Source organism: Agelaius tricolor, unplaced genomic scaffold, assembly GCF_023055355.1.
Source record: "Agelaius tricolor isolate 1412-34295 unplaced genomic scaffold, bAgeTri1.0.p SCAF_3, whole genome shotgun sequence".
In the NCBI taxonomy this organism is placed as follows: Eukaryota; Metazoa; Chordata; class Aves; order Passeriformes; family Icteridae; genus Agelaius; species Agelaius tricolor.
Window position 1 is genome coordinate 14,783,416 of NW_027269263.1, and position 26,556 is coordinate 14,809,971.

Below are 26,556 nucleotides of genomic sequence, written 5' to 3' on the forward strand. Positions count from 1 at the left end.
CTGCATTGTTTTATTTCTGAAACTGTTGTACATGAAAAGATTAGCAAAATGAAAAATCAAAACAGGCAATTTGTCTTTCATCCCTTCATGATTTATTTTGGGTTTAACATCAGCATGAACAATTCCTCTCGATGATCCTCGTGGATCCCTTCCAACTCAGGGGCACTCTATGACTCCGTGATTCCATGAAGGAAAATGCCCCTTGCAGAAGCGGGGGGGGGAGGCTGTTCAAAAAGAAGGCAAGAGGAAAACGCTAACTCACCTCCTCCTTTTATCATAGATAGAAAGACCTGTTAAACCATCCAAAAATATGAGAGTAACATGAAACTTATGTGAAAAAAGTGGCCTTTTTATATGTCTTGGACAGTTGGGGGGGATGTGTGTGGATTATTGCTATTTCTTGATGGTGCAGCACCTGCTATAAATGAAACCACAAGCTGTAGGAGGTAGCACATAAACCAGTGCACTCTCACATTCTCATGACTAAACCAAAGCCCTCACCAAAAATACAATTCTGTGAATTCAGAAAAGCAAGAGTACTGCAGTACTTCTCTTCCATGTGGCTGAAGAAGAGTCCTTTGCAACATGCCCACTGTAGCACAAAGATTTTGCAGTTCAAAGACTTTCAAAGTTCATATTGCTCATATGTGGTTTAAAAAATTCCAAGCATGGTGAAGCCAAATCATACCAGGAAAAGTTAATATCTGTGCCTCTTGTCTGTTGTCACTTTTTTCACTCTCTGCCTGGTCTGGACAGGATTTCCTCATCCTTAGGAGATCCATTGGATCTTATTCAGTCTCTCACTGAAAAGGTGATCAGATGCCTGAAGAAGACAGGTAGGAGATAAAGCTTTATGTGCAATGAAAGGTAAGCTACATTTAAGAAGAACAGAGAAACAATCCACCAGAAACTAATTAAATTATGCAGATGGCCCGGTCATCTTTGAGAAAATTAAATATAATAATAAAAAGGAAACATTTTTGATGGGAACAAAATATTCAAATTAAACAACTAAAACACTAAAAACTGAAAATCCATGATTCTCCACAAACCAACTAAAAAATTTCCACCAAGTCCTCAGTGGGTTCACTAAGGAGAAATTGATGCATGAGTCTACACTGATCCTAAAATGGAGACTGCTATGTGGAAAAGATTTCTGTATAGGCTATTTTAAAAAGCAGGGAGAGCAGTTAAATTAGGGTAACTTCACGTGAACAATTACATGATGCCAGTATAAAATTTACTATAATTTAGATTCAGTTACTTCCAAACCAACATAAATTAACCAGGGGAAGACAAATCAGAGTAAGAATGCTTACATTCTTAGAATGAATAAGGCCACATTATTGAAGGGAAATGAAATCACATCTTATCATACAGCAGGAAAAGCCTTTCTGTGGGCAAATTCATAAGCAGGGTCTTGGCACAGATTTGCTTGCAGGGGAAACCAAAGTAGACCTTTTGTTGGAGGCTGTGAGGTGCTCAGCATCTGAATTCCCATGGATTGCCTTGATCAGAGCTTTCACAACAGAAATAAAATATGAGCATTTGTGTAAAGCAGAGCATTGCTTTCTGTGCTCTGAGAACAGTGCTGCATTTGTTACCTTTAGCTCTCTGTTTAACAAGGCTCCCTATGCATTATTTGTCAGGTCTGCAGCAGCACTGGGGATGCTTTCACAGCTCTGGGATTGTATTACCTGCCACACACCCACCTTTCGCAGGCAAGACCTTTCTGAATACCCACTCTTCAGTGGGAGGTTTGAACCATTCAAATGCTTTTTTAAATGAAAAGTTTATTCACCAAAGATAACTGTGAATTTGACCTAATTTACCAGGCAGCTTTGAACCTGTTCTCAAGTGAGGGAGAGAAAAAAGGATGTTATTATTTTACCGTTTGGAAAAGAAACTATCTCAATTCTCCAGGTCAGATTTACACCAACTGGTTTATGAAGATCCAAGTGGCAATTAGCCAACACTATGGGAAAAGTCAGAAAGCTGACTGCTTCCTCCTGAATGAACTTTGCAATGTCCCAGTGTATAGTGGTGACACATGTACTGTATGAACTCATATTACATTTATTTATGGAAGCAAACATCATTTCCTACAAAGCCTAAGTGACATAGAAAGAACAACTATTTCATTCATGTCATTTTACATTAAAAATAGAAAACTTCTTACCATTGTCTTTGGAAGAAGACCAACAAGTTTTGATGGAAACGAGAATGGAAAGAGTCATGCTAAGTGGGGGGATACTGAGTGAACACTGAATCCACTCTTCACACAGAATGGTAAAATTATTCCTTTAATGTGTATTTAGTCTTTTTTCACAAGGACCTTTAATGCTCAAAGTGCCAAAATAGTAAGAGAAAAAAAACTCTAAGATACTGTCAACTTTAGAAATAGAAGTGAGAAAATTTGTTTCACAGATTGATTCTGCTTCTTTTTAAATGAAAGTAAAATAGCCACAACTTCCAGTGCATAATTTTTTATGATGTCTGTATGTCCATTAAAATCAATGATCAAAAAATTTCATATAAGCTTTGGAGTACTCACCTGACCTGCACAGAAAGCACATTCTCCATGAAGATGTATGACATTTGTGTGACAGCTTCTTGCATCTACAGACATTAAGGGTTTTGCTTGGTTTTGTTGTTGTTGGGCAGGGAGGCGTGGGGATTGGTTTTTTGTGGGTTTGTGTGTTTGAATACAGTGTCCATGCTCCCAAGGGAATCTAGAGTATAAAGCGCTGGAGAAATCCCAGAGAATTATTGAACACCATCCCAGCATGTTCCCCAGGACATCTCCTCTTTCAAATACCCAACTGATGCCAACAGATCCAACTGATCCCAAATGGTCCCATTTTCCTGGGATAGAAAAGATGGGGAAAAATTTCCAGAACCCTCATGGTGGGTTGACTGGCTGAATGGTAGGTACCCATCCAGCCACTCAGTAATTTCCTCTTCTTAACTGGACAGGGGAGAGAAAATATAACAAAAGGCCCCCAGGTCAAGATAAGGACAGTGAGAGATTGTTCACCAATTACTGCTATGGGCAAAAGAAACTCAACTTGAGAAAAATTAGTTTATTGCTAATCAAATTAGGAAGTATAATGAGAAATAAAACCAAGTTTTTCAGCACCTTCCTCCACCCTTCCCTTCTTCCCAGGCTCAGCTTCACTCCCAATTTCTCTACCTCTTCTCATCCAGCAGGGAGAATGGGGGTTGTGGTGAGTTCATCTCACATTGTCTCTGCTGCTCCTTCCTCCTCAGGGGGAGAACTCCTCACATGCTTTTCCTGCTCCAGTGTGGGCTCCCTCCAAAGAAAAGTAGGTCCTTCAAGAATTTCTCCAACATAAGTTCTTTGCAAGGGTTGTTTTAATGAAGTGCTCCAGCACGCATCCCTTTCCATGAGGTGCAGTCCTTCTCCAATGAGGGCTTCTCTCTCCACAGATTCTGCCAGGACAGTTCTGCTCCAGCACAGGCTTCCCTTGGAGTCACAGCCTCCAGACATCCCCCTGCTCTGGCATGGGCTCCTTTGGGGGCTGCAGGTGGATCTCTGCACCCTTCCTGCCCTCCAGGGACTGTACAGGCTCAGCCACCTCTCTGTGGGCTGCGCCCGGAATCTCAGGGGAATCCCAGCTCTGGAGCAACTCCTGCTCCTCCTTCTGCCCTTCCCTGGATGTTTGCAGAGCTGTTCCTCTCACATTCACACTCCTCTCTTTCACCTGCTGTTGTGCAGTATCTTTTACACTTTCTTGAATATGTAATCACTGAGGTGCTACCAGTGTTGCTGAAGGGCTCAGCCTTGACCAGCAGCAGGTCCATCGTGGAGCTGGGGGAAGCTTCTGGCATCTTCTCAGAGAAGTCACCTCTGCAGTCCACCCCATCACCAAAACCTTGCCACACAAACCTAACACTCCTTTAACTCAAGTTTCTCATTACATTTTCTACAGCTTCCTGAACACACTTTACTCCCAAATGACCACTGGCAAAATGATACCAACAGGTTGATTTAAAAATAATGATAACAGTTTCTTGTGTCTGGCATGGAGATTTTATAGATGTTTGAAGAACAAAGGGATTCCAACATATGCACCTCGTTCTGAGCTTGCAAAATACTTAGAAAGGGAAAACTCTGAGACTTTTTTCTCTTTTACCAAAACATGAAAGGACCCTTCAGAGGATTGTGTATTCCCTCACCAGGCTGTGCACATCAACACCAGCAACATCAGCATAGAGTTCAGGCACCACTGGCTCAGGCACCTGCAGCACTGTGTGCCCATTGCTGGTCTTCATGGCTGTTTTCAGGGAGCACAAGAGCTGTGCTGGGGAAGGCCGGTCAGCTGCACTCCACTGCCAGCAGGACTTCATGATGCAGTACCTGTAAATCATGAAATGATGAAATTATGCCTTCATGCAAAGAAATGTACCTTAGGTCTTCCCTTTGGATACTTTGTTCACTTCAGAGTATATCCTATCACTTAGAAGAGAAAAATTATTCCCCAGCAGTGCTGTACCTTGCAAGAAAACACTGGAGCAGCAAATGGCAAGGGCACTTAAGCAAACAGAAACAAGTGTCATTTTCAACAGAAGGGAATGGAAACAAGTGTCATTTTCAAGAGGAGGACAGAAAGGTTTTGGCCACAGAGGTTTTATGCAGCAGAACTCAGTAAGGAGATGTGGCAGACACAAATCTCCTCAGCTAACAGATTATTCTCAGTATAGTCTAGACTCAGAAATCTTGTGTAAAATCTCATTTTCTATGTCTCATTTCCATTTAGCTCTGCCAACCTCATGTTCAATTGTCCATAAAGAGAGTGGCTTACATGGCTTGCTGGCAGCTCGAGGGCTGCTTCATAATGTTCTGTTTCTGCAGGTATGATAAGATGTCAGAAGGTGGCACCTCAGGATATGGTGGAGCACCTGGAAGGGCAAAAGGAGCAATAGTAGAAAACTCTATGGCAGTGGTTACAGAGAGCAGCTTCTGTGCAAGGTTGTCTTCCTTCCCTATCAAAATCTGTTTTTTTTTCTACACAATTCACAATAACAGAAGGTCTAAAAGGAATTGACGAGACTTTGCAAATTGGAAAAAAAGAGGGTGCTTATTTAAATGGCCCAACTTTACATTCTAAAATTAGAGATTTTGGGTTTTGTTAATTTGCTGCTTCTTTATGTATTTTTTTTATTAGCATTAAATCTTCTTACCTAATGTAATCATTTCATACAGTAGAATTCCAAAAGACCATCTGCAAGAAAAGAAAACAAAGTGATGTTTTTTGCTGGCTTAAATACATTAAAACTAGGCATGGCCTGCAGACAGGAGAAAGAATGAGCTGTAAAAGTGGAGTGTTATGCTGAAACTAGATCTGCCTTCCTGTGAATTTCAGGACATGAAATGATACATAAAGGAGTAAAAGAGACAGGTGAACTTCTAGTCCCAAAATGAAGCCATACATGTCTGCCTTGATGGTAGGGGATTTGCTCAGGAGCCTCTCTGGTGCCTGCCACTTGACGGGCACTTTCCGTGTGACTGAGCTGGCACCGTGTGTGTGAGTTTCGTAGGCCAGGCCCAAACCACAGAGCTTGGCAGTGAAGTTGTGATGGAGAAGGACATTCCTGGCAGCAATGTCACCATGGAACAAGTTCTTTTCTTCGAGATAAGCCTGGGAAATTGGAAAAGAAAAAAAACAGGAAATTTAATTGATACAAATTTTCACTGAGTTTATGCTTGTCTTCAGCACTGTGGAGTTACATGTGCTCACCAACATAAAGGAAGCATATTTTCACAAAGCCTTTATTCTCAGTGCTTAGGCCAAGAAGACTTAAGCCACCACACAAACTTGTGTTGCAATCAAGTAAGAAGGAAAAAATGCAACCAACCTGAGCAGACTTACCAGAGCTGCTGCAACCTGCTGTCCAACCTCATACACCTGCTTCTCAGTGAGGTCATAGGGGACACCATCCATTGCCATTACATCCTAGATACAAAATAAGAGACATTGGTTCAAACAAATGCCACAGCAGTAGGATTGTGGGGAATGTTTCCTTCTAATCTATCTAATCTTATGCTCCTCCTTCTCACAATTGCTCATAAATTGACTGAAATGTAGGAGGACGTGGATGGGTGATGCTGAGGGTATGTTGAGTAAGATAAATATATTAGAGACACTAGTGGGCAAATTGACACATGGGGAAAAAATTAATGTTAGACAGAAATTGTCAGAATGACAGTGAAGAATGACAATCCACACAGATGAAAGATATATTATAAATTAGAATGATGAGTAGAAAACCGCATTTCTAACACATTAATTGGGCACCTGGTATGAGACTAACTGTCTATCTCTCCTACCACCCTGCCTATAACAGTGAGAGATGAGAGAGAGAATAAGGTAAACACACAATGTTCTTCCTGTGCCATTTTACAGCCCACAGATACATTCTACTTAAAAACTTCCTTAGATGGTTATGGTTTCCACATGTTCAGTAACCTTTGAAAGGTTACCTTCCATAACTGACCTAATATGAACTGTCAGTATCCACACCAGTCAGTGGCAAGACATTCCATTAGTCAAATCCTCAGATCATGAAGAATCACCTCCATTTGTTTGTTTTGAACATGACATGTACTGGCTTTATTTCCTACCACCTGGACCTTCTGCTGAACAGGACAGGAAGCAATCCTCTATTTAGAGTTTCAGATGTAGGAGAGTGATGGATTTAGACAGTAATAGCAGAGTTTTGTTTCTGTGCCTTTTGTAACAATGAGTCATAGAATCAGAATATGCTGAAGTGGAAGCGATCCACAAGGACCACTGAGTCCAACTCCTGACCCTGCACAGGACATCCCAACAACCCCACCCTGATCCCGACAGTGTTGTCCAAACACTCTTGGAGCTCAGACAGCCTTGGAGCTGTGACCATTCCCTGGAGCACCTCTTCAGTGCCCCAGCACGCTCTGTGGGAAGAATATCCTCCTGCTATCCAATCTAAACCTCCCCTGATATTTAGGCTCTTTTTTAGCTTGAGTTAACATTTTCACTGGACTCATACTATCAGACCTCATCCCACCAGATTTTACCACTCATCAGCAATGGGCAGACATGAAGCCATCATTCATATATAAGAAACTTCTTCCTGTGCATTATTTCATTTTTAACTATGCTGAATTTTATCTGTTCTTTTTATTGGCAAGTCTCTCAATCTTGGAAGATCCTTCTGCAATTCCTTTGGGTCTGCCCTTGGCTTTACTGGCTGGAATCATCAGCAAATATCCTCACGTCATTGTCATCCCATTTTTAGGTTATTAATACACGGAATGAACAGCACCATGTCCTAGATAGCTGACCTCCCTTCAGTGCAAGTGCCAACCTTTCATTCTTATATTCTATTTCCTGTCTTTACCAATTAGTTATCATCCCATGACCTTCCCCTGCGTTGTAACTGCTCTGCTTTCTTAAAAGCATTTGGAGTGAGACATGATTCAGATGGCTTTATGAATTCATTCTAATTCCAGTGCCTGTAATGCCCTTCAATGATCTGCCAAGTTGGACCTGTGTAGAACTTCTTTGGAGCATGGAAATAATTTTGATTGATATAGAGGGATGCATGGATAGATGAAAAGAAATTATAACTTATGGATAGATATGTACCTAAGGAATTTAAGAAGCTGTTCTATTATCATTTCTTTTGACTCACCTTCCGACATGTCCATAGAAATGTCAGCAGGTCACCAAGAGACACATCTTCCATGATCATATAAAGTGGGAGCTGGTCTACACAACATCCAAACAATTCAACCAAGTTCTCATGATGGCCAAGATTTTGATGGAATTTAATCCTTCCCAAGAAATCCTTTACTTTCTGGGGACTAGTTGGATCTGAGACAACAAAAGAAAACAAATTGAAAACAAAACAATAACAAATGGAAGCAGCAAAGAACAGGTTGACAGCTAAAACCAACATGGTCAGCAATCTTTAATCCTACCAAGACATTCCTACAAGAACATCTTGGACTTTCTGTACTGAACATAGCTTGTTCTTGCCCAGTATTGATGGCAACGCTCTGCCCAGCACCATGTCTGGGATACAGAGACTGTACCAAAGTGGATGCTGACCACGGCCCATACCTTGCAAGGCTTTCAACACCACAGCCTTAGTCTTCCCAGAGCTCCCAGTTTCCAACTGTGCTCTGTAGATGCTCCCATAGGCACCAAGTTTTATCAGCTGCAAGCTGTGTGGTAAGAGTTTCTCTCGTGGTATCTCTAATTCTTTCAGAGTCAAGGATGCAGAATTTAGGAGGCTCTCCACAGAGCTCTCACTCAGCTGGATGTAGCGGTTCTCTGTTGAGCAGGGTTCCTGCTGATTCTTTCTTGTCACTGACAAAAGCAAACACATATGATGCATAAAAGCAGACAGATGAACTCTTGTAATAGATGCCAGTGCTCATCCTTCCATGCTCTTTAATTTTTGCTCCACAGTGTTTCAGAAATCAGGGCAAAAAAAGGGACTGTTATTTTATCCTACTTATCCTGGCCCTTGAAGAGGACAAAGAATTTATCTCCCACTCTATTTGATGAAAAGACAGAATCAGTCTAGAAATTTCTCCCAGAGTTAACTACATAACCTTTATGGATAAGACACATTTGGACTTCATTCCAAAGTGCTCAAGCAATGAACATTTTCTTTTATTACCAGTTCTCAATTGTTTCTCTTAATATAGGCACAAGTTCTGTTTCCCTCTACATACACAAAATTAGCTCAGAACTGTATTTTCATTTCCACACAGCCACATGTGTACCAACAAACCTTTCCCTACCCCCTCACCAGTTCTACTTCACCCTGTTCTACTACCTACTACCCCCTCACCCTGTTCTACTTCATGTTATCTCCATAGGAAGAGGGTGACAGCAGCTCGAAATTAAATTTCTTAAATGGCAGTATAGAAAATGCATTAACTAGGTGTAATCTACACCAAAATTACTATCAATCATAATTACCCCCGTAAAACTCTCCTTGCAGCAGCCTCCAGGAACTGTTACATAAATACACTTTGCAGCTCTTGTGATGTTACCACAGCATGTTAAACAGCCCACATGGCATGATGCTTTAGATTTTCTCAGGTCCATCTATACTACAGCTTCCACCACTGCTGCTGCAAAATGAAGTAAATCAGTGTTCACAATTTTTCTAATGTTTACTGGATTGCTGAATACCACTCAGGATCCTCATAAATGGTTTTGCCTAACAGCTCAAGTGATGGGGAAATGGAATTGGCTTCTGGCTGTATTGGCCATATTGTATTGGCCAATACTCTTTCCTCTGGTTGAAAAGCATTTTTTTACCTGGGGTTGTGGCTGGTGCTGATTGCTCCCGCTTTGCTCGCAGGCCGCGGCAGTGGAGCCAGAGGATCACAGTGAGCACAATGACAAAAACTCCCACCAGGAGAACTGGGACAACGATCACTTCTGTTTGATGTTCACGCACAACTGCCAGCAGAGAAAGAAAATGGAAAACCAAGGAGTTGCTACATGGTTATACAGAAACAGTGTGCTGTAGCAACAATCCATTTCAGTAACTTCCAACCTCAAAAGTGTGTGTTCCATCCTCTGGAACAGCTGAACACTGTTAGTGCTGCCACCTTATTTTTCAAAGGTGCTGAGTACCTAAACAGTATGAAACCACTAAGATTCCCACACCTAACATCACTTATTTAGATGCTTTAATATGCAGGCCAGGAATTGTAGCCATTTGAAGTCACATCCACCAGTGAAACAGAAACATCACTGGCAGCAGGACAGCAGGGAGATGGGACGGGCTGGATATTGCTGTGTCATCATGTGCAACTACAGCTCCAGCTCCTTCCAGTAAAATTACAAAGAGCATTTTAAAGGAAACTAGGTGTGGTCACCTTTGGAATCTGACTGGAAGACATTGCAATTAGCAAGGCTTGTGAAGGTAACTATCTTTCTCATGTCTCCAGATTTGGAGGTGGTTGAGACCATTTTTTCTGTTCCCAAAGATGGCAGAAAGTCATGAAATCAAAATTCCACAAAACTGGTCCTTTGGGACCTCATTCGAAGTAGTAATTCACTAAAATGGCTGAAATTATGTGAGATTTATCCAGCCACAGAGGCTTCATCCCCATAAACATTTCTTCCCTGAAACACAACACAGGGAAAGCTCCATCAAATCTTTCTGTGTGGGCTGGGATGCAGTGGAGGAGAAGAAAGGGCTTGGCACACTTTTTAGTGAACCTGGCCTTCCTGCAAGCATGTGAAATCCTATTAAAGGAATGTGTGAATCTTACCACATAGCTTGTCATTGCTATTGCACTCCAGCAGCATCCGTGAGAATCTTTTCACATCCCCTGCCATGTTCAGTTACAAGCAAGCAGGCCTCCAGCCCAGACTTTCTGCACAGACATAGAGAATAATAACAAAGTTTATTGGGAGAAAGGATGATGATAAATCAAGAAGTGAAGTGAATAGGGAGCTTTCTACCCCTTACAATCAGTGGCTGCAGGGAGCAGCACTGGGATTTGAAGGCTTGCAGAATGACACAGGACATCCACTATCATATCCTATGGATGATGCACTGCATGACCAGAGAGAATTTAGGGTTAAGCTTGTTCTACAGTGCTCCACAAGCAAATGAGGACCCCCTAGTCCTGAAGGCTGGCATATGTACAAAAATCCATAGATATGAACCTAATTATATTTACAGAACATATAATACCTTCCTAGCTAACACATTTCTAAGATGCCAGAATGGCTCAGCATTTTATCTTCTGGTCTATTACAAGTGAACAGATCAGCAGCATGCAGAGAAAATGCCATTCCCGACTACAGTCCTTGCCACAACTCCTACCGTTGCTGTACAAAGATAAGGAGAAAAAAGAGTTGTCATTAGGGCTCTCTGGTACCAACTCCTGAGCACTGCCAAGTCTGTAGGTATTCTGAAGCACAACAGCTGCATCTCTTCTGCATTTGTAGCTGAAAATCCACAGCCTGTACAAGCATCCACCTTGTTTAGTCACTGCTTCTTATAAACATTGCCAAAATGTAAGACTTAACAGCTTTGCAAACAGTATTATCTAGAACATTTTATAGGAATTGTAACTTCTATCCTGTAAGCGCCTACTGTGCTTTCAGATATGAGTTTTAGGCAATTAACCTCAATGGCAAATATAGGGCATTGAGTTTATGGAATTTAGTGATGAAATATTTAACAGTTTGTTCTCATGCTTAAAATTAATAAGTGAAATTATTTGTTACCAGTTGCACGTCAGAGACAGCAGAGAGAGGCAAATGGAATATACCTGTGCTTTAAGGTATCACAAAAAGTCTGTTTCCTTTTTTTATTTAATTTCATTCTTAATGTGCTAGCAGATTTACCTGGTTCCAAGGTTGGCTATACCAGGAATCCAGTCAAAGGAGTAATAACACAGCAATAATACCAAGCTTTTCAGGTACACTCTGAAAGCAAGCATACTGAAACAACCCACCTCAGCTCTAATACACACACACACACACACACACACACACACACACACACACAAAAATAAACAGGACCAGTCCTGGCTTCCTTCATTCTCAGATACACACAGACTTCAGGACCATTAGTCAGCAATCATATTGTATAAGTCATGAACAGTCCAAGCTCCATCTTAAAACTTGCCAATGGCTCTGCACAGGTGCTTACTAGAAATGCACACTGACATTTACACACCATGCATGCACAGGCACACAAAAGCACATACACCCCCATTGGTGCTTACAAAGAGTGCAGCAAAGATCCATGGAAAAAGCTCTGACACAGCAGCCATTTCTACACTGGTCCCTCTCTGTAAAAAAGATTCCTCCCTACTCTTTATGCACCTCCCAGCAGTGATGCCAGTGGGTGGCACTCATGTTTTCCAGCCACACTCAGGGCAGAACCGTGGGATCCAGGAATGAAAACACTGGCAGTCACTGGCACTTTATTTGCCCTGGCACTCCCATGCGCTGCGGTTTCTTATGGAGGTGTAAGCACTGGAAAAGATTGATTACAGAAGCCCACTTACACTCTTTCTCTCTATCCTCTCACAATACTCACCAAGCAGAAAAAGAAGTTTTGCTCACTATGGTAATTCTGAAGTGCCTTTCAGTGCTACTTTTCAGGCCAAGACTAAATAAATTCCTGTACTAGTCTGTTTCCGCAGCTTACTTGTCTAGCAGTAACATCACTGCAGTTCTTACATTCCTATCCTCACAAGGAGAATGGTAACTCAGAAATACACAGAACTCACATTATACATTTAATATTTTTTGCAATGGGAGATACACAAAAGTTATGTGGAACTAATGTGTTCATGTGCATACTCAACACAGAACAGGACTTATTTTATTAGATGAAGACATTTTTCCAGTACCAAGACAGGATAAAGGAAACAAAATATTTTAAAAGGTTCAAAATCTGCACCTCACTGGCATTCTGATTTTCCTTGCCTGTGGGTTAACACTGTACCAAGATCAGTGCTGTCTAGATCATGTGCACATATACACTGTGTTACTTCAATTTAGAATGTGCATTAGAGAATTTGTGCAATTTTAACTAAATGTCAGCTTGTTTATTCCACTGGATTTCTTAATATTCTTTTACACAGACTGAATTCCACTCACTGAAATTCACAGAATCATAGAGATTGGAAAAGATCATTAAAATCATCAAATCAAACAGCCCAGCACCACCACCATGTTCACCACTAAAACATGCCCTCATGTGCCACACCCACAGGCTTTTTGTACATTTCCAGGCATGGTGACTCCACCAACTTCACTGGGTAGCCTATCCCAATATTTAATGAATCTCAGCAAAGAAATTTTTCCTGATCTAATATAAACATCCTCTGACACAACTTGAGGCTGTTTCCTCTCGTCCTGTCCCTTGTTCCCCGGGAGCAGAGCCCAATCCCCCCCAGCTGTCCCCTCCTGTCAGGGAGTTGTGCAGAGCCAGAAGGGCCCCCCTGAGCCTCCTTTTCTCCAGGCTGAGCCCCCCCAGCTCCCTCAGCCCCTCCTGGTGCTCCAGACCCTTCCCCAGTTCTGTTCCATTCTCTGGACACGTTCCAGCCCCTCAATGTCCATTTCTTGTCCTGAGGTTCCCAGAAGTGCCCCAGGATCTGAGGTGTGGCCCCAGCAGTGCCAGCCCAGGGGACAGTCACTGCCCTGGCCCTGCTGCCACACCATGGCTGGCACAGCCCAGGTGCCATTGGCCTCCTGCCCCCCTGGGCACACCTGGCTCCTGTCCAGCCGCTGTCCCCAGCACCCCCAGGGCCTTTCCCAGCTTTCCAGTCCCTCTGCCCCAGACTGGAGCTGCAGAGGGTTGGTGTGACCTAAGGCAGGACCCACGACCTGGCCTTGTTGAACCTCACACAACTGGCCTAAGCCCATGGATCCAGCCTGTCCAGATCCCTCTGCAGAGCCTTCTGACCCTTCTGAACCCAAATCCTGATGTCAAAGCTAAATATACAATGAAGACCACAGTACCTAAAAATAGCAGAAGCAGCTGCTCTTAGACAATGGGAAATACAAGGCAAAACCTTAGCAGAAGTTGAACTACAGTCACCTGCACTTGCAAACTGCTCCTAGCAGGCTACTTGGTGCGCGCTACACGTGGCACAGCAGTTCCACAGCCTGGCAGCAGTGACAGATTAATTAGCCCCCATCCTACACCAACACTGCCCCTCTGTGCACATTTGCCAACAGGATGAACATTTGGGGAAAAGGCAGCATTTTGTTTCCAGCTGTGTTTGCTTGCCAAGCTGTTTTGCTGCCCTGGCAATTTAGACAAAGCACAGAGGGCAACACAGCGACAGGAATAAGCAGCTAGAAGGTGGCAGGTGTGGGAGCTGCTTAAACCAGTTCAGGAAACCCAAATAGTTAATGTGAATGTAGCTGAGCTGAACTAAGTGTTCACCAATGCCAAAAGAAGGGATTATCTCCTGTCTTTGCTGTCTTCTTATTGCTTGTTTTGCTCTCAAATGTGCAATTGATCACATGGTAAATTGATTCAAACCACTAACCAAGCAGGAAAAATCCACTGCTCTTTTGCCATGGTGATTTCCTGCCATTTTAGTGGCAGGTATTAGTCAGGGGTGAATGGCTAATTCATCTAAAGCTGCAGTGTGAAACCACTCCCTGTGCCAGCACAGATCCACAAGCACTGTGTGCCAGCAGAAACCTTACCATGATTTTTCCAGTCCCCTGTCATTCATTCTCAGATGGATATTGTCCCCATAGCAATAGCAGAAGCATTCACATAATTGTAAAACCCTATAGTAATCAATCCTCTCTGACATTTTATGGCCTTGAAGTTCTCATTATGTTATTTAAAATGCCAGAACGAAGACTTAAGAAGCCTGAGTGACAAACTTTGTGGTGAAGACTGAAAAGAAATATCAAGACTTAAGACGCCCATGGAATATATGGGAACAGACAGCTTGAATACTGCCCACACAGAAGCTGCCTGCTGCTTGCTCCTGCCATGTTCAGGAGAGTTAAGTTGTCCATATTCACAGCAAATATACAGTTTTGCCCCTGAATATGTCTAATTTGTAAGCAGTTCCCATCATCAGTGCAAACATTCAAATCCTTGTGTAATGATTAGCTAAAGGTCTAAAGAAACAGCTGATTAATTAAATACAACAAAAACAAAGACTAAGATTCATCTAGATCTTTATTAGACCCTGTAAAAAATGCTATGAGCTGACATGGACTTAATGCAGTTATTTCTCCAGACATCCTGTCCCATGTTAACTGCATACCACTTTATTATAAAAATAATAATAATAATAATTGTTTTTTAATAATTGTTGTAAAAATAATAATTGTTTTTCATGCACTAGTTGGGAGGACCAGCTGTAATGTGACTACAGGCACATAAAGAACAGCTGAGTAATTCAGTAATTTTCGTCCAGCCCACTGCCTGACTGATAAAAGACAAATCCTTAAATGTTATGTCTTCTACTCAATTTCTTGCAGGGGCAAAACCTTGCTCTCCAGCTTTGACCATTACTATTTCACTGCTGCTTTTATTATTTCCTTCCTCTTTTATCTGACCTTTAAACATGGTCAACAGTCAAGGCTTTGGCAACTGCTCTGCACAAGCGCACTGTGCTGGCTGTGCAGCAGGAAGGGAGAGGAGTTACCAGGGAACTGCAGGAACCAAAACAGCAGGAAACCACAGGTGTGAGCAGTTGTGGACATTGAATGTCAGAGAAGAGGGAGGAATAAAGCACCACTGTAAAGCAAACAGTGAAAAAGAGAGGTTTTTTTCCCTGCCATGTCCACCATTTACTAAAAGCAGCATCCAAAACAAATAAAAAATGAGCCCGACAGGTTTCAGCCATCCATTTGTTAGACTGCATATTCTGTCTCTTCTGCCAGCAGAAGACCTTATAGAGACTATTTCCAACAGCCTGGCAGACCATGTCACTTTTGCAAGTTTTCCCTGGCCCACGGAGTCACCTCATCTCTCACTGCAAGGCAGCTGTGGGTCACCAAGCAGCATCTTCACCTCTGCTGAATGGGAAATTCTGACCAGCCACACCAGAGTCCCTTCTGTCCTTGAGATCAAGGACTAAAAATAATATCCTGTTGCTTGCTGTAGCAATGTCTCAGCTGTAAAGATTTAGTATTATAACTCACTTTTGAAACAGCTGGTATAACTCACTTTTGAAACACTTTTGTAACACCCTGTAAGAAAACAGTGTTTCAAAAATCAGATACAGAAACACAAGATTTTCTCTTGGTCCAAAATTAAAAGCAATACTGGAATATCAAACTTAGGCTAGCTGCTACAGAAGCATATTAAGAGAGTGGAAGAAAATTAGGCTGACCACTTTTGAAGAGCTAGATCACAGAGAAAACAGCAAATAATGAGGCCCATGCTGCTATTTGAGCAGGTGGTTACTTAGAGGAAACTTGGCTCCCTTTCAATAGAGCAGGAAAAACAGGCAAAGTTAACAGTCACTACTGCACTGAAAAATGAGTCAGGAGGACTCACTGCTGCTGTGCTTTATGCTAAAAATGTTAGCTCTAACTGGCACCATTTCAGTGGAGATATGCAAGTTCTTACGGTGCTAGGTTTTGCTTAGATCATCTACAAAAAATAATTTATTTGTGCTGCATAAGGAAATCTAAGTACAGAAGTGTGAAATGGTACAGAACCTGAATGAGGATTAAGACAAAGATATTTTTTTCTAATGCAGACATGGACTACTATAATTTCTGGAAAATTAACATATCTTGAACATTCCCAATGAACTAAGGCCACCCAAAGTAATTCCTCACAGGTAATCTGAAGAATGAGTTAAAATAATAAAAAAAACCCCATGGAGTACATTACACCGAAGCCTTTAATGAGCAGGCTATTAAAAGTCTAGAGGCCAAACTTTCAACAGTACACTATTATCTATGGCTTCCTTTTATGAAAGCAAAAATCATATACTACTTTTGAAAATCTCTCCCTGCTGACTGCGCTCTGATTTTGCTGGTAGCTGTCTGTATTAAGCCTGTATCAAACCCCAGCACAAATACAAAAATTCTGAAAAACCGTGACAGCAAAAGCTATGACAGAACATGAGAAGAATGAAGGATTTTTGTTTCAAAGGACCATGCATACATATAGCTCTTGTTGTGAAAAATCAACTGTGGGATAAAAACACTGTATGACATCACATTGCTGCTTAATGGTTTCAGAAATCCAACATAAATCTGGTTTCATAAATTCACAGCCACCTGAAGCTGTGTAGGTAACTTTAGTTTTAGTTTTCCAAGTTCTGGATGTTTCTTGGTGGATCTAACACAGATTTTGTTTGTAATTTAATCAGTAGCTCATGCACACACAGGTAAACACATAAAAATCTAGATATCTGCACCACTTTGGGTTAGAGATCACTGCATTACAATCAAGCAACAGTGATGGGAGTAAAATGGTAATTAGTTCTGAATTCAGCCCGAGGCATGTATTACTTAACTAAAGACTGGACATATTTATACACACATGCATAGCATCACCCTGTTTCAGTGAACTGAGGCTAATTTTATACAAAACTTAATTACTTTATTAATTTCTTCCTCTTTAAAAAAGGCCTATGAGCCATTTCATTCAAATCAGACAGAGTGTAGAGGACATCCCTCTTTTATTTTTTCCTCAAACCCCAACACCATTACGATCACAGAAATGGCTGTAAGTAGCTTCACTACCAGCAGTAAGCACATGCACATATGCACATGCACACACACAGACATATAGATTTTACAGTACAGCCACCTTCTAATTCAGGTCACATTTATGTTATTAAAAGTCTTTTAAGAAATTAATATTCATGGGCTGATCTTCCAGAAGTTCTTTCTCTCACTTACCTGAGTGACACCACGTCCTTTGCCCTGCGGTTGTCTTTTCCTGAAGCTCTCCGGCTGCCGGTTCCCAGTTTGTGAGGCCACTCCCAGTAACTCTGATGATTACCTTGGTAGGGTTGTAATTCTTATGATTAAGTTCCTCCTCACTGATTTTTCTACTCCAGTCCCGCCCAGGTTCAGCTCCTTGCTGCTCTAGGTCTCCCCAGCTGTCTCCCCAGGGATGTCCAACACGCAGCTGACAGGAAGGCACACACTTGCAGAACAGGTCTGTCTGGCTTCCACACACCAGCTGCTCATGGGCTGACGACAGAGACAGGCACAGCAAAGAGCCCCCCGGGCAGGCACCTGCAGTGGGGTTTGAAAGGCACACCAACACAGATCAAGAGGGACAGGTTATGTAATAAAAAGAATTCATACACTTCTGGCTACAGGTTCACATTTAAAAAGAATGGGCTCTTGGAACAGAAAATCTGTACAAAACCCCCAGGACTCCAGAGGCTGAAAAACCATTCCATCAGGAACACAGTCTGCAAATGAAGAAAGAGATAAAAGACTAATGATATCAAAATATGCTACAGCAGACAGCAGAAACACAGGGTTTTTCACATTCTGCCTTGCCCCTTGGTGTCCCTCCTGCTTGGGCTGTGCATGCATTCTGCCAGAACTTTGGAAAGGTCTGGCAGAATGCATGGACAAACAATATTCCTGAACTTCCCTGTGACCTTTTCCTGCCATGATGCCCTGGGGGTCTCCATTGTGCTCCCTGGTGTCCTCAGCAGCCGTGGGGTCTAATCTTCATCACACCTCTGCATTTTAGTTCTGGGGACTTTCTTCCCAACCAATCCATGTATGCAAGCCCCAGCTGTTGGTCTGCCCTCCCCTGTCACTGATAAATCTTGTGTTAAGAGTTTCAGATTCCTGAGTCCTGCCTATGTGAGTCTACACAAGATTATTTGCTTACCTACTTCACAGGAGTGAGAGGCAGTTGCATTTCAAGAGTAAACAACAGTTCTTGTTGAGAGACAAACTTCATTTCACACTCAGCAACTCGATGCAGGGGTGGCTTGGGGAAGATGAAGCAGATGATGTGATCTCTGCCAACTGTTTTGGCCAAACTCATCTACTCCTATTAACATTTTGTCACTGCATATAATTATGTTGTTGTGGGGAAAACTCTAGTTGTGGCACAATCAATACCTTTAGCTATCAAAAGACAATAGTTAATTTAAGAGAGACTTCTCCTTAGCATTATTCTTCCAGCTGTCATTAACCCATGTGTGCAAAATGGTGAAAAGCAGGAGTGATTTTTTCATTGCTTGATCTCTCTACAGACACTGGCAGGAGTGGGCAAAGTAGTATCAGTAAAACAGTCCTGTGATATGGATTTTTATCCCCTGAGAAACCAGGAGAGACATCTTCTAGATTGAAAATTTTCTTGAAATAGAAAGATCACTACAGCTGTAGAATGTAGGCCTAGACTCTTATTTCAGCTTTCCTCTCATTCTGGTACTAATTTGCATTGACTCTCTGTAGTGTTTTCTCCATGAAGGAGCAGGGGATCTGTCTTATACCTCATTCTCCATTAAATAGTACTAAAATGCAAATAACAGTTCCTCATTTTAATGAGTTCCTTACTGAAATGAGTTACATTCCACAGGCACCCTCCTCAAGGGCACCTATGGGAAAACCTATTCAGATTCCTGTTTAAAAATATGACAACTGAAAATCTTCCTCCTTTCAGTTTCTACACCTCTCTACTGTGGAAGAGAGTGTGAAAGGCAAAGGGTTAAATATTCAGGGTAAGCATGTGCAAAAGCAGCAATGGCTGCAGCTTTTAATTTTCCCCACCAGTGTCCCTGTTGTGCTCCCAGTCTGACTGGTTGGATAAGATATTTTAATGGTTCAGAGTTCAGGCTTCAGCCTATATAATCCTCCTCATTCATCAACAAGCCTTTCCCCCTGCTTAGTGAAGTGACAGAAGTCATTTATTGTCCTGCGAAAAACAGACTTTTCCTGCTATGTCTTGTATTGTATGTGAATCCACAAAGAAAACATTGCCTGTTTAACATCCTCTATCCTTCTCTGTTTTTTCCTTATGATTAAGCACACTGAAAGGCAGCAGACTGGCAGTTTTATTAACATAACCATCCTCTTTATCTCCAAGACAGCCGGAGCACACGTAGAAACCATCCTAACCACACACGGCTGCAGCACCATAGCCTCAAGATGGGTTCTGGGACTAAGCAGTGAACTTCTTATTTTCACTTTCTAATATAAGACGTAAAAATGTGGCTTATAGCTGACAGGCTGTGACTGATCTTTTGGTAAACATGAGCCCACAGAGGTATAGAAACTCAGAAGCTAAGGGGCTAATGTCTAAGTCTCAAACAACAACAGCCAGGCAGCTGCAGAGCCAAGCAAGGATCATTGGTAACAACACACTGTGAGAAAGAACAAGATGTGGCTGGGGAAGGGGCCATGCAGAGGAAGGACAGCACCTTTCTGGGACACACACCCTTGATGGAGTTTCTGCAGATAAGCACAACATGGCACAGCACAGGAATTATCTTAAAGCGAAAGAAAACCTCCCATCATTATCCCAAGCGTCTGCTCTGCTTCATGAGCTTTGCCTCTCAAAGTAGCAGGTTTCCTTAATCAAGAAAAATTACAAGCCTTTTTTGTTTAATGGCAATTCTGTTGTGATTTTCAGTTCAGCCCTGCAGTATTTGTTATTTGAAATTTCCAAAGGTTGCACCATATGAAAATAAATAAAGTAGAAAACTGAAATGACCTAATGATTAGGAATCAATATTCATCAGCCAGCTGAAGGTCCAGTAATTTGCTAGCACTTTCTTTATTCAGGGATTTTACTCAGCTGCTTTTGAACCCCTGCAAAACTTTAGCAACACAATGCTCTGTGATAAATTTGCATTCATGCAACTTAGGTGAATAAATACTTAATTTTACTTTGAAGATAGAGTCTCAGCTTCAAACCAGCTATTCAGCTGGCAGTGAAATGAGCGGTGATGGCAAGAGATGAGCAAGTCTGCTGCATAATGAGAACACTAATATACCAAATAATTTAAAAACAGAACTAAGTTTGTGTTTGTGAGGATGAAAAAGGATAACAAGAGACAGCCCAAACCATTAAACGTTTGGATATTGATCTGGAATGGGACATGACTTGGACCATGGACAATTCAGAAATGGGACTCTGCTATAAACCAGATAATTCCTATCTATTAACTCTTGACAAACCTTGAGTCTTGTTGCTCTTTCTCCAGAAAAAATCTAACCTGATTTTGCCTAGTTTTGCAAACACATTCTCCAGCTTTTTTGGTTTCAATGATGCAAAGATCATAGAATCACAGAACAGTTTAGAAAGGACCTTCATAGACCATGCAGTTCCAATCCCCCTGCCGTGGGCAGAGACACTTTCCACTAGTCCCTACAGCCTGACCCTGAACACTTCCAGGGATGGGCATCCACAACTTTCTCAAGACAGCCTGTTCCAACTTCTCACCACCCTCACTGGCAAGTATTTTTTCCTTATATCCAATATAAACCTACTCTCCTTAGCCGTAAACCTGCTGCTCGTTGAGCTGTCATTGCCGGCCCTGATCTGACGTCTCCCTCCATCCCGCAGGCAGGGAGAGACTCCCTGAGGAAAGCAGCAGAAGCTCCACGCAGCTTTAAACTCAGGAGTTAAGAAGTTAAGAAGTTAAGAAGTTAAGAAGTAACTTTTGCGTTACTATCAGGAGAGCCCCTGAAACCACCGCAGCCCGTTTGGCACGGCAGCTCCTGCGGCCCGCCGCGCCCGGGGGCGGGGCAGGGCCGGGCACGGGTCGGAGGGCGGCCCTGCTGCGCCGGGGCTGTGGGCACGGAGGGCGGCCCTGCTGCGCCGGGGCTGTGGACGCGGAGGGCCGCACCTCCGCTGCTCCGGGCCCGGGGATGGCACCGCGCCGGGCACGGGGCGGAGGGAGGCCGCGCGGCCCAGCACGCCCAGCCCGGTCCCGTTTGACATCCTCTGTCCTTCTCTGCTTTTTCTTTATGGTTAAGCACATTGAAAGGCAGCAGACTGGCAGTTTTATTAACATAACCATCCTCTATCTGCAGGACAGCTGTAGCACACGTAGAAACCACCCAGACCACACACCCGGCTCGGTTGGATGGATGGGCAGAGCCCAATAAGATGATATTTAATAAGTCCAAGTGCCGAGTCCTGCATTTTAGCTACAGTAACCCCCTGAAACGCCATAGGCTGGGGACAGTGTGAATGGACAGTGCCCAGGCAGAAGGGGACCTGGGGGCACTGGTCAATAGCCACCTGAACACGAGCCAGCAGTGGTGGCCAAGAAGGCCAGTGGCATCCTGGCCTGTATCGGGAATAGTGTGGCCAGCAGGAGCAGGGAGGTCATTGTTCCACTGTACTCGGCACTGGTGAGGTCACACCTTGTGTGCTGTGTCCAGTTCTGGCCACTCAGTTTAGGAAGGACGTTGGGAGGCTTGAGCACACCCAGAGAAGGGAATGAGGCTGGTGAGGGGCTTGGAACACAAGCCCTGTGAGGAACGACTGAGGAAGCTGGGGGTGTTTAGCCCGGAGAAAAGGAGACTCAGGGGGGACCTTATCACTCTCTACAGCTACTTGAAAGGTGGGTGTAGTCAGGTGGGGTTGGTCTCTTTCTCCAGGCAGCAACTGACAGAACCAGAGGACACAGGCTGTGCCAAGGGAAATATAGGTTGGATATTAGGGAAAAGTTTTTTATGGAAAGAGTGATAAAGTACTGTCATTGTCTGCTTGGGGAGGTGGTGGAGTCACCATTCCTGGACGTGTTTAAAAAAAGACTGGATGTGGCACTCGGTGTCATGGTTTACTTGAGGCGTTACGGTATGGGTTGCACTCGATGATCTTGAAGGTCTCTTCCAGCCTAGTGATTCTGTGATTCTGTCTGTGATGCCGTACAGAGCCGGCCGCGGCGGCGCTGGAAGCGATGGGCAGGCGGGACACGGAGCTGGGACACGGAGCCGGGACACTGTGCCAGGCCACAGCCACAGCCACAGCCCGGCGCCGCGGAGCGCCAACCGCGCCGCCCTCCCGGCCGCCGAGCTATCCCAAGCGATTGTGTTCGTGAAACACAGAATCAACCGAGCTCGTGCGCCCGGGCAATGAGCGGGCGGGAGGGGCGGGCACGGCTGCCGGGGGGTGTTTGGTGTCCCGTTACCGCCCGCCCCGTCCCTGAGGGCGGTAGGCGGCGCGGCCCCGGCGCACCGGGGGACGCGGCCGTGGCGGCGGCCGAAAGGTGCCCGTGGTGTGGGACAGCACCCCGGCTTGGGCTCTAAAGGGGGATGGCCGGTTAACTTCAGTTTTACTTCGTTGTACGAAGAGACACTTGGAACACTTAGCGTCCGAGGTTTGCCGCCGATTTACAATGCTGTAAGGCCACTACAAACCACCGATCGCGTTCCTTCCGCACATACCGGCAATAAACCCCGGAAAATAGATACCTACTGAGTCTGAGAAATCATGGGATAAAAACTCTGCAGTGTGATGTATAAAGTCACTACACTGAAGCTCTTCCGTCTCTTTCTTCAAAGTTCCGTCCTATCCATTGATGGTTTTCAGAAAAGGAAATTAAAGGCAATACTTTCTGTTACATTTTCGGTGAAGGTTCTAAAGGTTCTAAAACTCTATTTTTGCCCCAAGCACTTTTACATCCTAGAATTTCATTCCCTACAACTAATCAGAACTTAGGGAATCATAATCACTTATCTGCCTCTATGGTGACAGAACTTTGTGATTGTACTTAACCTGTCTGGCGCCTGCAATTGTGAAATAAATACTGGTTACAAATGGGGATTTTACAACTAACTTTGAAAATAAGGAATTGCCCTGGATCAGAGTATTTGGGAGAGAAGCTGGAAGACAACTGTAACAGGGTAATGAAGTTTGCTAGTGAAGAGTTTGACACAATGATCTTTTATTACTCATACCAAAAATCTTTATTTTGCACAAGCACAGCATATTTTAGCTTATTCTTTCTACTAATTTCAAAATGAGTCACAAGTAATATGCAGCATACAGATGACCAGTAACCTTAAAGTCAGATTCTTACTGAATTCACATGTAATCTAAAAAGTATATGCTTTTATTTTTTTATTGCTGTGTTACTTGGTCTCAACTATGAAAATCAACTCACTTTAGAGTAAAATAAAGTAGGAAATTCCTGATTTCCTTATAGATGGCTGAATCAGAATCTCAGGAAGGAAACTATTATAACTGGGGAAAGATGGTGGAGAACATTAAAACAGATATGGAGGAACTTCTGGAGGAAATGGAAAAACTAACAGGTACAGGTCTTTGTTAGGAATGATATGGATTTTTGTACTAAAAACACTGAAGATTTATTTTTATATTCATTCTGTAAACTTCTGTGTGATAGAAATGTAATTAAAACAATCACCATCAACTAATGCCCTCGTGTTCTTAATTGTGAAAAAGCATACAAATAATTTAGGTGGTTCAGATGGCTCAGAATTAAAAATCAATAGGTGATGACGCATGCTTGGTTCAGAGTGTTGGTTAAAAAAAGAAATATTACTAAGGTCTTTAATGTACAATTGTTAAAATATAGTCTATAAAATGAGACTTAATTCTAAAACATGGATACATATCACCTCTCAGATCAGTGTACTATAGTGAATTCTTGGTAAAATAAAAGGGGAAGTAAGTAAGTGTACATTAGTGCATAAGTGCTAAAACTATTTGCTCAGTTTTATCAGATACTCATTATTTCAAAATCAATTCCATTATTTAAGGTACTGATTATTTCAAGATTAATTTCATTACTTAAGTTGTCCTTAAAATATTTCATCTCTGTTGCAATCTCCTTGATCTTATTCTTCCTCACCTAACACAAGCTGTAACCGGTCTGGAGGGAGGACTCCTTATATAATATTCATATATTTTAAAACACTCTCTTGACGCTTCCCATTTGATTACCTGTTTTGTTGTCATTTTTAGATGAAGTGTCCATCCTTGTTTCATAATTTACATCAGTGTACTTTCATTATGAACTATTTTGAGACATTTATAAGAAGTAATACTGAACACTCTGTTTAATCTAGTATTACTGTAGGCAGTTTCCGTTTTATTTTCCAGCCTTCTCTGAGATCCCAACTGATAATAATTCATTTTATTAATTGAATTTGCTTATTGAATTTATTTATTGAATCAGTCATTGCTTTTTCCTGGCCAGAAAATAGTAATACGTGTTGTGTTTGCAGTGCGTGCAACCTGGATGACTTTCGACTACACGGCCATCCAGACCAACCCAGACCTGTCCAACGCCATGCAGCACTCGGAAGATGTCTTCCTGATGTGCAAAGAGCAGATGGAGAAGAAATGGCAAGAGGTGCTACTGGAATCTAGAGGTGAAGGGGAAAAAAAGGAATAAATTGAACTTGGTCATGCTGCCAGAATGACATTCCTTGGAAAATCACTTAAGTCCTTTTTTCTCCCAGCTGTGGAGGTTTCACAGGCACTGTGGGAAATGGGCTTTCCTCTTGCTAAGAACTACTTATTTGTGAATGTCTGTGGAATTATTTTAATGAGATTACACATATAGCTTCATATAGTTGAGAGTAAAAGGCAGCAATGTGTGTATTTGCATAATGCCCATCAGTAGTCCCTGTAGAGTTTGCACACACAACTGACACACCCTCTGACCTTTTCCCTGGAAGATCATACTCCATGGTCAGCATAACTGAAATTCTTAGAAACCTGAACAAACTGGGGGGATGGTGAAGCTGCTGTAGAGGACCAGCCTAATGGCATTGCACTAGCCCATGCCTTTCAAAAACTGAAGAATTGCTTACTTTCCCAAATGAAACACAGGTTAAATTCTAGATCTGCAGATAGATTTAGATGGTTTTATTTAGTATTATCATCTAGGTGTTCAATTACATAGTTTTATTATTTAGATAGATCATCTACAGTTGTTGCATCTTCTTCCATTAGATTTTAACCATTTCTTTGAACTCATTTCCACAGAAAGATTGTTCCTCTCAAACCCTCTGAAGATGGCATGAAATAAATTTTTTTACCATTATAGACTGCAGTGAGTGTGGTGGCATTGCTGCAGAAAATACTAATCATGTTATAAAAGATGCTTTTCTCCATACATTCTTACTGTAAAATATTAGAAAAGGACTAAAAAATGTCTTCTTTAGTCAGGATGTGGATTAAGAGCAGCACCTCATGGTTTCTGGTTTTACATAAATGAGTAATTTATCAGAGATGGAATTCACTGCACTAAGTTTTAAGGACCTTCCCTTTTATTAAAATCAGTCTCTTTTAACTAGAAAGTAACCATCATGCAGCAAGTGAGAGCACCTCCATCTCCTCTGAAGAGGTAATGATTTAAATCACATCTAAATATTCCCTGAAGTTTGCCAATGTTTAGGCTGTGTATTTCTTTGAGAGTGGTTGATCTAAATTCAGACAAAATGTTTATCCACTGAAGTAAAAAATATGCAGGCAATTTAACTTTGGGTGTTTGCTTTTTTTTTAATACCAAGTATTTCTAGAGATACAAATGGTAAGAACAAACTTTGAACTCTACACTTGACATTCCCATGGGTAGATCTTCACTTCTCCCCAAGATTTTCTTTGCATTTATGCGATGATTATGAGAGGAAAGGTAGGGATAGGCAGCAATGCTTATTTCTAGAAAAACTATACAGCAAGATATTTATATTTTTACTTTGCTATTTTTATCCTTTATTTATTTACTGGGTTGTTACCATCTACCCTATTTCAGCCCTCCTCGAGCCTGCAGCAGAACCCAGATAGCCCACATTGCAACACCTTTATTTCTTGTCAGAGGGGTGTGTCCATGAATTTCCAGAAAAAATTAAGTGGAGTAACAGCCCCATCTAGTGCTCACATAACTGTACCAGTAAACTAGATTGCTGTCATCTCTTAACTCCCCAGCACCCATTTTCTGTGATGTGAAGTGTCAGCAGTTGTGTGGGGTGTAACACTGCAATGCTTTCACCGTTCATGACACAGCAAAATTTACTGATCTTAGTTATGCACTGCACCTGTTGGCAGGTCAAGAGGCTGATGTCCAAGACTAACCTATCCAGGAGCCAT

At 42.4% G+C, this 26,556-nt stretch overlaps 2 protein-coding genes across 4 annotated transcripts; one reads left to right on the forward strand and one right to left on the reverse strand.

Moving 5' to 3' along the window:
• Positions 1-3,068: 3,068 nt before the first annotated feature.
• On the reverse strand, positions 3,069-17,679 carry STYK1 (serine/threonine/tyrosine kinase 1). 2 transcript variants are annotated; one of them, XM_071422604.1, is made up of 10 exons: positions 17,406-17,679; positions 10,310-10,414; positions 9,345-9,488; positions 8,130-8,378; positions 7,699-7,880; positions 5,895-5,978; positions 5,455-5,663; positions 5,206-5,246; positions 4,827-4,923; positions 3,069-4,381 (listed from the first exon to the last, which is right to left on the reverse strand). In XM_071422604.1, the coding sequence occupies exons 2-10, from the start codon at positions 10,374-10,376 to the stop codon at positions 4,177-4,179; spliced, it is 1,278 nt and encodes a 425-aa protein (XP_071278705.1). In that variant the 5' UTR covers positions 10,377-10,414; positions 17,406-17,679; the 3' UTR covers positions 3,069-4,176. The 2 variants fall into 2 exon arrangements, with proteins under 2 accessions (XP_071278705.1, XP_071278704.1); XM_071422603.1 differs by lacking the exon at positions 17,406-17,679 and adding an exon at positions 11,780-11,955.
• A 4,959-nt stretch (positions 17,680-22,638) lies between these two features.
• Positions 22,639-25,947, forward strand: SYCE3 (synaptonemal complex central element protein 3). 2 transcript variants are annotated; one of them, XM_071422609.1, is made up of 3 exons: positions 22,639-23,339; positions 23,642-23,750; positions 24,687-25,947. In XM_071422609.1, exons 1-3 carry the CDS (start codon positions 23,253-23,255, stop codon positions 24,854-24,856), a joined length of 366 nt encoding a protein of 121 aa, XP_071278710.1. In that variant the 5' UTR covers positions 22,639-23,252; the 3' UTR covers positions 24,857-25,947. The 2 variants fall into 2 exon arrangements, with proteins under 2 accessions (XP_071278710.1, XP_071278711.1); XM_071422610.1 differs by having other exon boundaries at positions 22,639-22,836.
• The last annotated feature ends 609 nt before the right edge of the window (positions 25,948-26,556 follow it).